Source organism: Charadrius vociferus, unplaced genomic scaffold, assembly GCF_000708025.1.
Source record: "Charadrius vociferus isolate BGI_N301 unplaced genomic scaffold, ASM70802v2 scaffold55, whole genome shotgun sequence".
Lineage (NCBI taxonomy): Eukaryota > Metazoa > Chordata > Aves > Charadriiformes > Charadriidae > Charadrius > Charadrius vociferus.
This window is the reverse complement of record NW_009648444.1, coordinates 2,497,132-2,510,730: the sequence shown is the minus strand read 5'-3', so window position 1 is coordinate 2,510,730 and position 13,599 is coordinate 2,497,132. Positions and strand designations below refer to the sequence as shown.

General features: G+C 35.9%; 1 protein-coding gene across 1 annotated transcript in view; it reads left to right on the top strand.

Annotated features, from left to right (window-relative positions):
* The window catches only part of GSTCD (glutathione S-transferase, C-terminal domain containing), a 72,572-nt gene that overhangs the window by 12,606 nt on the left and 46,367 nt on the right, over positions 1-13,599 (top strand). The window contains exons 4-5 of the mRNA XM_009885500.1: positions 4,737-4,991; positions 5,368-5,461. Of these exons, the coding sequence (XP_009883802.1) occupies positions 4,737-4,991; positions 5,368-5,461 (349 nt within the window). The remainder of the gene's footprint in view (positions 1-4,736; positions 4,992-5,367; positions 5,462-13,599) is intronic.

Below are 13,599 nucleotides of genomic sequence, written 5' to 3'. Positions count from 1 at the left end.
ACTTCTAAAATCTCATTTGTTTATTTTACTGTTACATATTTTTTTGAGTTTCTCTTGAGAATTTTTTTTGTGTACAAAAATTTCTTTTTAAAATACGGTATGCTGTGGCTTCTGATTTGCTTATTTCTCTTCATAATAGGTTAATTACTCTCAATCTCTGCTGTTGTTTTCTTCTAGTTCCTAGGAATGAGTTCTTTGTTTGGGAGGAAACATTCCTGTGTTAGCCAACCTGGCTTTTTATCAAGCCCTTCCACAAAATAAGCCGTTTCATTGCACATCTGTAGATGAAGATGGGTGCCTAGGACAGCATAATACCTATGTATCAGCAAGATTTTTATTCTTCTGTGCAGTTTTGTTTTTACAAAGCTTAGCCTGTATTCTTCAAGCAAGGACTGATCACCATGACCTCAGTCAGAAATGAGGTGGTGTGTCTAGGAAGTCAGATTCTTAGGGATGTGCTTCAGCCCCTGAAACTTCAGTAATCTGTAGTTTCGTCATTCATAGTATTGTTGCTACTAAACTGTTTTCACAGTTTGTGGAAGGTCCTTTGTTTACTGCAGTGAAAGGAGAAGCTCCTTGGAAAAGGTTACCTTGCTAGAAGCTCATGGAGTGAAGTTTATAACTGAAAAGTTATGATTCTCCTTGCAGTCCTATGAGATTGGCTGCTTTATTTTTTTCCTGATAGCATCTTGTGTTCCCTGTATCGTCCAATAACATGCTGATTAGAAAGTCCATACTTTCCTTTAGGGGAGTTGAATGTTTTCCAATCAAATTGTGTAAGTATTTTGGAAATGCCAAGAGCATGGTCTATTCAAAGGTACTGTCTTCTCCTTTGCAGTCAACATAGCACATTCCCAATACTGGATAAGCGCCAATAGGCTGTTTTCAATTGTCTTCATCCTTGTCTTTTTCCTTCACATCAAGGGGTTTTCACAGCACAATGAGGAAAAACAGTGTATGCTAGGAAACTAATATGGATGCTGTATATAGTGGGCATATGCAAAATTTAATTCCGAGTGTAGGACTATTTTGCATCTTATGATGTGTTTAGAGATTTCAAAAGTGTTTAGAGGTCTCCAAGTCTGTTTACGGAGGAATTTGAAACCTTGAAAGAGTTTAACCAAGGTAAAACAAGAAAAGCACTGACACAGCTGGCAGTCTGGGCACCACATGGCATGTGGAAAACTGGGGTATAAATCTTTGATCCCTGACATAGAATGTCATTATAGAAACACTGTTGCAAGTGGCAAACCTGATTTCAGAAGTTCCTGCGCTCCAGGATGCAGTTTGCCAGGCTATTGGTTGTGTCAACTTGACTGTAATTTGAATCAGTAAAGCATTCATGTCTCTCTACCTTTCAATCAATGAGCTGTTAAAAATTAATTTTACTGCTCTTGTAGGGAAGACCCTTAGTCACTTGGTTATTGAATCTTTTGGGGTGAATCTCTCCCATTGTACAAAACTTAACTGAGAAGGAGATGGGGGAGGTGTGTGTGTTGGTGGTTGTTTTTTGTATAGTGCTTATCTAGTAAGTGCGAGTGTCTTGCAGGTTCTGTTGTACATTCTCCTAATCCTGATGTTAAGATATTTGTATCAAAATATGTTTTGAGCCTAATAAAGCCACGCAATTTGATTTTTATTTCCCTTTTTTTTTTTTAACCCTTCCCCTCCATGTCCCCCTTTTCTCTCTCTACTCTTTTCTCACCTCTGGAAAGAGGTAGGGCAAGTGACTTGAGCTCAGCTTCAAAATCAATTTTACAGTGGGAAAAACTTCTGTGGCAAGACTTATGTGAGAGTCTTGCTCAGCACAATTTGTGTACTTAGTTTTATGAGGATGTATACGCAGAAAAGAAATAAAGAAATGGCAACTGTGTCTTTATTTCCCGTGACAATAAAATGGTACAACCTACTGCAAGTATTCCTGCAGTTACTCTATGAGATTCATAGCTAAGCTCTGAGTGAAGGTGGTATTTGCATTTTGATTTTGCAAGTTGTTATGCCAAATTTGCCTTATGGTGTTTGAAAACAAATGTAATTCCTGGAGAAGATGCTGTCAGTCGGATTCAGAGAAACAATCCCTAAAATCAAGATAATTACTAGTGAACATTAGTATGTGACAGATGTCCAATTTATAACTTCTTTAACCAAGATCATCATCCGCAGTGGATTTCTGTATTATGATAGCAGTATGGGAGTCCAGAAGTAGTTAATATAACCTTGGAGTTAAGATGAGTTATTTTACAGAAATGGTCATTAATTCATCTCTGCTTTGTTTGTTTTGCAAATCACATAATTGAGGATTAACAGCAACTTCTGTATGGATGATACTAAACAAAAGTAGTAAGACAAAATGCTTTCCTACTATTTTAAAGAGTTTAATGTATTTCAGTCTTTATTTTTCCAAGGCCTTTTTAAATAAGAAGAGCATGACTTTTTACAGTGATGTTTGAATTACTGGTGCTAGGCGTGTGAAGATTGTTGGATCAGGAGCTTAATTGATTTCAGCAGTCCAATTGAAATTGTTCTGTAGATGTACTGTGAGCAGCTGAGAAATGCTGTATTTATTTGATTTTCATGTGTGACCCTTGAGCCCTAGTGCTCTGCAGCTTATGGACTATATATTGTATAATACATTTGTATTGGCTCGCACCAAGGATTGTCCTTAAAAAACTGGCTTTCAGTTTCATTTTTACCTAAATTACGAGAGCTCTGGGATAATGTTGGTTTATTTCTGTTTTCTAGTAAATGGTCTTTTCCTAAGCAATCGTACCTTGCTTCCTACAGTTGTCATTAAAATTGAATAACGTGCATCTAAAGTCTTCTTGTAGGCAGTGGTTTGAAACTGCTCTTGTTGATGGAAGGGCCAGAGTTTAATTCTGTATTAAAATATTATTTATCACATACAACTGGACTTCCTTGATTGTGCTAAAAAAAAATATTATAATTGCACTTCCACTTTGCTTTAAGGGTGCGAATAATAATGAAGTCTTCAATGGGTATGTGTCTGGAAAGTATCATACAATAAATATGAGGAGACCTGAGTAGCTGATTGTAATTGTAATTACCAAAAGTAAGATAATGAAGCTGAGGAGTTGTTTTTCATTACCTCATTTCATTTCTGTTATCTTTTGGAGTTTAGCTTTGTTAGACTTTCTATTAGTTGTAACTGTTTAAAATTAATAGAAGAATAACAAAAGCTCTGTTCTCCATCTGGGAGAAACCACTATTGACTTTTTAAAATACAATTTAGAACACTTGTTATCAACTGGAACAGTGCCTCTTAGAATTGTTTTCCAAAAGACTTCTTCCTTAACTGAATTAATATATTTCTGCCTGTGTTACTACTAGGATATTGAATTAGGTACTGAAATTACACAGTTCATCCTTCTTTTACTCCCTTAGCTATTACTAATTACTTGTGATTACCCTAAGGACATTATAAACACAGCATGCAAGAAAGCTGCTTGAAATTTTGTGTCATTTCAAGTGTTCTTTACCAATTTCTATTTCCACACTGAGGACAGATATATGGAGGAGCACTGTTTTTGCGTGGCCTTTCCTGCCTTTTCCTGTCATCACAATTTTTAATTTTCTGCTTAAAGCAGGCACAGCATCACAGAATAGTTGAAGTTGGAGGGCACCTCTGGAGATCATCTTCTCTAACCGCCCCCCTGCTCAGAGCACGGTCAGCCAGTTGCCCAGGGTCATTTCCAGTCAGGTTTTGAGCGTCTCAAAGGATGAAGACTTCACAGCCTCTCCTGTGAGGGGATGATCTTCACTGTTCTAAAACATTTGGGAACCTGAACAAAAATTACTTATGTTCACCAAATGCATCCTTTTTAAAATTAGCTGGTCTCCATGTAAAAATGTGTTTTGGGTGTCTTTTTTTGGTAATACATGCATTGTATCTTAGTTAAGAATTATTTTTTTTTTTTTACTGTTCTACTGTTCTTAAAGTTCTAATTTATATTGAAGGCCACTTCATCTCACCATCGTATATACTTAATTCAGAAAGGAAATATACTAGTTACCATTTTTGTGTAAAAATATGGAGTTAAGATGGTACAAAAGTTTGAGTAAATATATGATTTAAAAAAAAAGGTTATGATTCAGTGCTAGTAAAAAAAAAAAAGTCACAGATGCATTGCAAAGACTTCAGTAAAGACCAGGGACAATGTATGCACGTGCCTGTTTTGCTGTTACCACATAGTGAAAGGTATTTGAGGCTTGCAGTTGCTGGCAAAACAGTTGTCAGTGGATGAGCTTTTAAGGGCTTCAGAGTGCCTATGGGAAAGAAGAGCATTCAGGTACCATAATGTCTTGCTTAAAGTTCAGTATTCATTGCAAATTATGGGGGTTTTGGTTTGGGTTTTTTTTGTGTGTGTGTGTGATTACCTACCAAAATGAATCATTCCCTTGTTAGGAAGTAGTAGATAATTAAGAATATTATTTAAGTTGTGTTTTCCTGTTACTGACTGAAATTCTAATTAAAATTGGTCATGTAATCCATTTCATCCTATGAAGCAAATGGGAATTGCAGATAAAGTCTAAATGGCCAACCGGCAATTCCACCTGCAGGCCTGAGCTCTTAACTAGCTAGCTTTTTGCATGTACCATCATACTATGAGTAAGCATGCTTGTCATGGAGCCGAGCTGACTTCTGTAGTTCATACCTTCTTTTGGCTTGTAGGAAGAAATCTACAGTAGCAAATAACCTTTCCATTTTATTTTTCTAGGTTTCCAGCAAAAAACAAGGCAAAAACCTGGTAAATTTGCCTCTGATATCCAGTTGGTATCAAAGAGTTCAAGAAGTACCTAGAGTAAAGAAAGCTGCTGGCAAATGCAATATGGAGCTTCTCCAGCTTCCAGAGTTGATGTCTGCTCCAGAGGAACAGCTGCAAGACTTCTCTTCAATTCCTGATGAATTAGAACAGGAGAATGAAGACAGTCATTTTATAGGTGGTCCAAGGCCAACTATGACTAAGTTAATGGTAATTTAAGCTTTTTAATGAGTTATTTTTAATAGTGATAGTCTTCTTGATTTGGAATAGGTGAAATTTATTAGAATTGCAGAAGGTAAGTCTGACAGCCTTGAACAGTTTAATACCTTTTGCCCATCTTCTGTCTGATATGCATCGACTTAGAACTGATTTTACTTTTTTGTTGTGGGCTTTCTTGTGAAAATGAGAGAAATAGATAATTTGAATCCTATATAGTGTAGAGTCAGCTGCCTGTTTAGTTTCAGTTATGCTGAAAGTGTTGCACAGTTTGATCTGATGCCATTAAATTCAGTGGGAATTTTGCTACCAACTCCAGTGGGTAAAGGATCAGGGTCTTAATTTTTTTTTTTTTCCACATTTCACATAGGAAAATGGTATTGAAGCAAAATTTTCTCCTCATCCGTGCCCCAGCTGGACCCTAGGCTGGAACAATCTACCATCTGCAGTCAATCCTGGAGAAGGTAAGGGATTTTATATATGTGTGTATGTATTTAACAGTGCCTTCTTCTGGTGAAGCTACTTAACTGTTTCATAGGAAAATATGCCACTTTTCAATGTATGTCAGAACGCTGTATAACAGGTAAGCAGTTTTAAATCTGTTTTAAAATTCAGTCTGTTTGGGACATGTGGTGAGATGACTTCCCTCAGGTCATCAACAGCTGATGACCAAACTGAGAATAAAAGCCTGACCTTGATTCCCAAACCATATTTTTTCCCCACTGTTTCCTACTTTCCTAGACTTTTCTTCATATCTAGAACAGTAAATTCTGACTACATGATGTTAGTATAATCAGCATGAATGTTGTACACGGACTGTATCTCCCAAAGCAGCAGCAGCAGCTGATTTTATTCTGATGAAAATAATATTCGTTAGCAAAGTTTGGTAGCTACATATGAGTGAGTCTTCCCTTTTGTGGCAGTGTTCCCTGCCCTGTAGGGATTGTTTGCTTTGCTGGTTTGCAGGGCAGTCTGTTGCGTAGTGGCTATAGTTCTACACAGAAAAAAATGATTTATCACAATGTCTGTTGTTTTCATCGGTGTTGTGAGTATTGAATACCTCTTCCAACAGACAGCAGAGTTTGCCCTAAAGGTCTTATACATACTGCCAGCCAGTAAGAAGTTAGTGGATGGTAATTCCTTTCTATAGAGAAGAAAAAGGTTTGTGTTCTTTTGTGTAAATAAGATAACTTAGATACTTGACTCAGCCTAGCCTCAGTGGCATAGAGCTTCTGATTTAAAGAATGTGGAAAGACATGTGCAATGTATAGATGCTCTTCAATGACCAATATGTGAAATTCCTTACAGAATGTGTTAGGAGTCACTTACAAAAAATCAACTCCTGCTGCTTCCTGCCTGCATGTGTGCTTGCTCTCTTTTTTCATGTTTGCTGAAATAGTTACTAATTATGTTGATATCTGAAATCTGTTTTCAATTCAAGTTTTGGGAAGATTTGCTAGCTCAGCAAGGTGCCAAGAGATTTCACCTTCCTCCACCCAAGATCACAGTGATGCTGATGCCATTTTCTGATTTAGGGAAACTCCAAATGGTTGTGCTTTTGGTCCAGGAGAAAGAGAGTCACATAGGACAAAAAGAAATCTCCTGATACGATAATTGATTTTGCTTTTTGGTTGGATACATCTGCATGCTTACCTCTGCTGTTCTAAGTGGTACTGCTCTCTCTTTCCTGATTCTTTTGCTCGTACAGCCTAGTCATTGTTATATGAATTGAATTCTCAATATTTTACTACTAAAGCCTACCTGGCATGCTAAGAAAACAGTCACTGAATCTGACAGGGTTTTAAACTGGATTTGAGTAATGCAATTCAAGCTTTCAAACAGATTAGCCCTATAACTGGTAAATAAATTTCCTCTTGCTAATGTTCATAGCAGTCGAGACAAAGTAGAGAATGTTTCCGTTAAAACTCACTTTGTTTTTTATCCACAGTAAATTTAATTTGCTGGCAAATCTTAATTTAATAGCATACACTATATACTTACTTCACTCTATCTCAGTTTAGATAGCTCAGAATTTGTCTTATATGTATGTGGAGGTTCTGGGATTGAATTGTTCAGTCTGTAAGTCTAATTAGACCACATTGCTGTCACAGCTATTTACTACAGAAAAGAATTACTGATGATTGCAGTTCTAATGTATTATTTAGATTATAAATTTAAATTCATTCAGTTTTTTTGATAGGGATTATTTACTGTTGCAAAACTAAAGATTATGACAACATGATTTGCATTTCATTTGCTTAAGTCATATTTCTGAAGCAGGAGGAGATGGTTAGAATAGAATATACTATGTCAGTTGGAAGGGACATACAAGGTTCACCTGTCTAACTGCCTGACCAATTCAGGGCTGACCAAATCAAAGCATGTTGTTAAGGGTGTCATTCAAATGCCTCTTAAACACTGTCAGGCTTGGGGACTTGACCAGCTCCCTAGGAAGCCTGTTCCAGTGTCTGACCACCCTCTTGGTAAAGAAATGCTTCCTCATGTCCAGTCTAAACCTCCCCAGATGCAGCTTTGAACCATTCCCACGCAAAAAACTCTGTTAGTTGTAGTCCTGATGCGATTTTTAAAAGGTATTTGGTTGACCAAAATGGCCTTATATTTACATTTTAGATATCCTGCAGCTTTTTAAATTTCTGCCATTATATCAATTACTTCTAAAATATTTGGCTTCTAAAGTTGTGTGTATCAGCCTTGCAACATGTGTTAATCTGTACGCATTTGTGAGCATCTGGACTGTATTGCAAACATCAGAAAATATCCAAAAATATAGTATCTTAGTGCCCTCTGTAACTGTTGATATTCTAGGGTATTGTAGTTGTTGAGTTGTACGAACTTTCACTTTTGGAAGGAAATTAACACAAAATATTTCAGTTGTTTTAAAATGTGTTGTAAATGCTGGTTTCTGTTCTAGTATAAAAACTTGGCCAGTGCTTTAACTGTAAGTTTTCTAAGCTCATTTTCCAATTCTATGTTTAGACCAGAAATATGTTGATATTGTCTGTCAAATACAGAAACCAAAACCCCACACTCTGCTGCTTCTTCCAAATCACATAGTGTATAGAGACTTACCCCCAAGCACACAAACCAGGTCTGTTTGACTAAATACATCTCTTGATACCGAAAAATTAATTTTTGCAAAATCTCAAGAGAAATGTGGTGTTCCTAAGTTATTTCAGAGGCAAATACTGGCATTTTGTATGCCATTAAAATATTTAATGAAATAAATGCAATAAATACTTCAGTTGGCAGTAGACACAACGCAGAGGTCCTAACCAAGCTCAGTGCTTGGTTGCGTTGAGCTTTCCATACAAGTAAAGGTAGATACAATTGTAAATATGTACAGCTGGCAAGAGAAGAGGGTAGCAGGTCAGAATATGAAAGTGTAGGTGGTCACAATGTGAGACTGAAGGAAAATGAGAAACTTGCATCAGCACTACAGTGGTGTAATCACATGATGTGTGGCAGCATAGAAAATGTTTTTGTTTTGTCCTCTGACAAGGTGGTGGCTGCAATTTTGGAGAGAGGGTCTTGTTGAAATAAGAATGCTGAATGGAAATAACGTGCTGATTAAATGTGAGGTCTGGGAAAGAAGAGGTTACATTTAATTAGATTTGTGACCAACAAAGAAATGGGGCATCTTTTCTGTGGTTTCACAGTTCTTATTAGGCAGCTGTAGAAAGGATTTTTTACCCTTTTTGGAACTTCAGTCAACCCTGGAGTTTTTCCTTGTGTTCCTGGTCCAGTCTGTGTGTGTGAAACTGTTCCTTGTCTTCAGGTTAATTTCCTGTTAGCTGCAAAGGCTTTGTGGATATCAAGGTCAGTTTGACCGGTTATGATTAGAGGTGCTTTCTTTAGGCCCACCCGAGAGCACATTAAGGGGTGGGGTGGGATGGTGGTGGAGGATAGTGTATGTATGTGGGGGTGGAGAGTGTTTGCATTTAAGTCTTCAGACTTTCTCAAAAGTAGCTAGATTTTTAGAATGCTTAGCTTTTAAAATGCGACAAAATTTGGAAAGCCCAACATCTACTGTTCAGGGATAAGGCTGTCCCTTAAGCAGTTGTTAAGAAGAGATTTGTTACCTTGATTTATAAGCCACAGAATAATTCATAATGTACTATAAACGTTTTTTGGGGGAAAACAAAAAGAGAAGCAAAATTCAGGAGAAGTAGAATACAATATTTAAAAGTTTGCCTTTATGTGGTCTTTTCCTAAATAATTTATGCCAGCTGAGAACTTGATCTTCAGTGCTTTTTCCTTTTTTGAGAGGCCTGCTTTTATTAATGGGAATATTTTAATATATGCATGAATATAAATCTTACTAAAGGTGCCATTTTCAGTTATTTATGTACATATAGAGTACAGAATGTTCGGATTGGAAATAGAGAGTTCATCTGATTTATGGAAAGAATAGAGACATGAGTATGAAGCTCTTCGTACCATGCCACCTTTCTTTATGTTTGGTAGTGGTGATAGTTTTTTCCCAAAAGAAAATGCTACATTTGGGGATTGGGATATTGTTTTATTTGGTAAAAACATAAGTGAAACTGTTTGAACATAATTTCTGATGACTGGTTATCTCAAATCATTTGAGTATGGTAAGAAATGAGTAAATCTAGTATGTGGCTTTGAGAATTGACATCACAATATGTATGGCCAGGTGAAGAATAGAAAATGTTCTTAAAATTATTTTTAAATAAATTGCTTATGAATTAAAAACAAACCACTGAAACCCCAAGGCAGTGAAACTTGCTTCCCTGTAGAAGGAGGATCTTTGTGTTCCACAATTGTCACATAAAGCTAATGCTCACTTTTTCTTTGTGGCATTAATTATTTGCAAACCAGGTTTTGTTTTTAACCTATTATCCAACATAACTTAGGGTTACTGTAATAGAAATCTTTTTTTCTGGCAGAAAGAAAAATGAATTGTGGATATTTGGCAGACATTTTGTTGCACTGGAATTGTTAAAATATCTTAGGAAGGCAAGAGAGTTTTCCTTCATTGGCAAAAAATAACCTGCTAAATAAAAGACCACTGGGATGTGGACCTCAAAAATGGTTTTATAGTTGGACAACCGTTGATCTTGGAGGTCCCATTTATGTATATTATTCCAAAGCAATTTGGTTTGTCCTGTGGGGTCAACTGTCAAGGACTGAGTTTGTTCATCGTAAGTGCTTTGCAAAATACTGAGTACTGTATCAGTAATTTGCTGCTCTGCATACTCTCTCTCCATATCTGCTCTCCTTTCCTTCTCTGTCCATAAACACTGATTTTATAGGAAATTTTATAATAAACTTGCATTAAGCTTTGAGAAAGTATTTTTAAATAAAGTATGCAGAGGAATTTATTTCAGAAGTTTACTTCCTTATCTGCTTTCTGAGCTGTGATGAGATTCTTGATTAGATCCATCAACCATTGAAAAGCCTGGCTTCCAACTGAGTTCCTTGTATTTTGGATGTAATATTGATTTCTTGGGCTTTGCCCTTTTACCAAATGACTATCAACTATTTTCCAACTTCACGTGATCAGAGATTCCCGATGTTTTGATGGTTGCTCCTTTTTTTTTTTTTTTTTTTTTTTTTTTACAACATTGAAGGAAAACAGCATTAAATCATGTAATTATTTTTTAACCAATTTAAAAGTTTGTGACTTTGGGTCCATACTAAAATTGTTTGTAATTGCTAACAGAACTGACTAACATTATAATTGTGGAATAAATGCTTTATTAGATGCAGAGTTATTTGATTTGAAATTGTTGTCAAGATTGATTCAGTATATCCAAGTTGCTTCTTGGATTATTTTGTGAAGATAGTCACAGTTATTTTATTTTGTTCTGGTTTTTATATTGGTATTACCTTTGGAATATTTGTGACTTGAGAGATGCTTTCTGAGAAGAGAATACGTAATGCTTAAATATAAAAGGTGTTTTAGGGAATCTGATATTTTATTAAAATTTTTGCTAATCAAGAGACGCAAATTATGTGTTTTACTTTAAATGTTAAAAGCAACAGTGTTTCTAAAATGAGATCCAGGCAGCCATTCATTCTATAAAACAAAAAGAGTTAAAAGAAACACTTTAAAGTTCTCTATTTCCCTTCCAAGCCTGTCAAAACTTTTTGAAAGACTTTGAAGATTTTTTTTTAATAGTTTTGTAGCCTATTTCAGTATCTCAAGCATCCTGAAGCAGGAACTCATCCTTCTTCTTCAACTGATTTTTCCATATCAGACAGCTCTTTGCCTGCGAGCCACATGGGTAACAATCCAAGGGAAACTCAACTGAAGCTGCTTCTCATTAACCTCTTCTGAAAGTTATAGTTTTGCTGCACTCATTTAAATAAGTTTAAACCACATTTATAAATGCATTCTATTTTGCAGTTCAAGATCTGGAAAACCTGCGATGACAATGAAGCCAGGTAGCCTGATATTCTTAATAAGTACTTAAGAAGTGAATAATTATCAAACAAATTAACAAAGAGAAAAGGAAATGCTTATGACTTCAAAATAAGCAACATTGGTGATAAGTATAAGAAAATGGAAGCTTATTACTGCAATTTCACTGTTCTTGAATGTGGCTTATCTTAAAAAGAGGATTCTTGCAGCACTTTAGATTTCATATGTGACTTCTTTGGATCTTTTGACTGCATAGTTGACCTGAAGACAATTTTGATGGGAGTTTGAGTGCAATTTCTAATTTTTAGACAAAAAAATCTGCATGTGTAGCTGGAAATAATAAATTATGCATGCCACCAAACCGGGGAACTTGTCCATGGCAATATACACTGTTTGTACTATTACTATGCTCTTCCTCCAGGTTTTTTTTTTTGTTATTGTCTTGGTTGCCGAACTAAACAAGGGAAGGATATGCATTATTTTATATTTTTAAGATGCCTATTTGGAGATAGGAGGCAAAGCTATTATATAACTAAGTTGAATTAGTATGTAGTAATGATTTTTACATACAATGTTGTACTGAAACGAATACTTTTTGAAAACATAGAAGGTTTGTATGCCTCATGAAAACAATGCATCTGCATTATGAGGGATACGAGTTCAGTACATTGATGTTTGCTCAAAGTCTGTTGCATTTTTTTAAGTGATGTCTTGATCTAAATTACATGCTTAACAGCTGCTGAACTATGCAAAATCTGCAAAGAAAAAACAGCAGTTGCTAGTGTATCTTACTGAAAATCATACTAGAAAGAATAATGTCAAGTTCTAACAGCTGCGTTTTGATTCAGTTAGGACACATTCTCATTGGTGTTTGGCCTGTTCTGTAAGAAATTAATATGGTGAGGGTGATTGACAGATTTTTCGATACAGCTGATAATTATACTGAAAGGTGTCACCTTCGTGTTAGTGCCGTGCTTTGTGGAATAAGCGTAAACCCTCAGAGAATTACTGAAGCCTTAGCCCTTCGTACTGAATATCCCCTATAACTGGAGTTCAGTTTTTGATGAAGTTTAATCCCTAGAGGTATGGTTTTGCAATTCACAAGCCTTTGTTAATTGTGAGTCTTTAGGCTTCTGAGAGATTTGTTCTATAGAATAGTCTATAAAGTACAGTGGAGTCTTTTTTTAGTCCTGTTGTGGTTTGTGTTTGTTTACAGAACATATCTAAAGAATTAAAATTAAACACTGCAATTTGCCAGTGGAAATGTTTTAGGGATTTATGATTTGGGAACTGAAGGCAATTCTTAATGATTTGTTTTTGTAAATTCACAGTAGTCTTAGTCCTGACAGTTAAATTAAGACATGTTGTTGATTAATCAGAGTGAACTTCTACGAAGTGTCTGCACTTGTCAGTCACTGCCTGAGCTGGCTATGTGTAGAATTTGCATGTGATCTGCCCTAGATAGAAAAAGTAGTTTTATTCATTAGACTGTGGGGTTTTTTTTTCCCTTTTGTCTCTAAAGTTCTCACACATATGGAAGGACATAAGAACCAAAACCATAGATGAGTAGCAGATTTATTTATTTATTTATTTATTTTTATTAACAGGGCTGTTAAATTAATTTTCCATGTCTTCCTCAGAAACCTTTCATGAGTGTTAAATAGCCTGCTAACTAACTCTGGCCTTTGTTTCATTTAGACTATTTGGTCTTCTGGTCTTTCTTTCTTTTCCTGATATCACTGGAGTAGAGTTTACTTGGTTTTTTACCCCTTTTATATTTCTTTATTCCTTGTTCATGAGATAGCAGAGCTCCAAAGTTATATTATTGATCTCTTAAGGCAGAGATTTAGAGAAATTTCTGCTAAGTGCTTCATCACATGGAGATGTGGGACATTCTTTACGGAAGATTACTGTGGAGGAAAGAAAGATTGATGATCCATTCTAGCACTTTTGGTTTGGGACAATGTCCAGCAAAAATCCAGGAGCGATGATTAATGTGATCGAAAAAGACATTTTCTTCTAAACATGTCTTGAAAGCATCAGTAGGGTTGTTTTTAGGGAAGCCAGAGTATATAGAAATTTATCTCCTTTAATGGTCAGTAAGGTGTACTTAAGAGTGATGCTGTGGTACAAAGTGACACTTTGTAGAGAAGACAGTGATGACACATTTCTTGCTCCTTTTTGCCTGGAAAC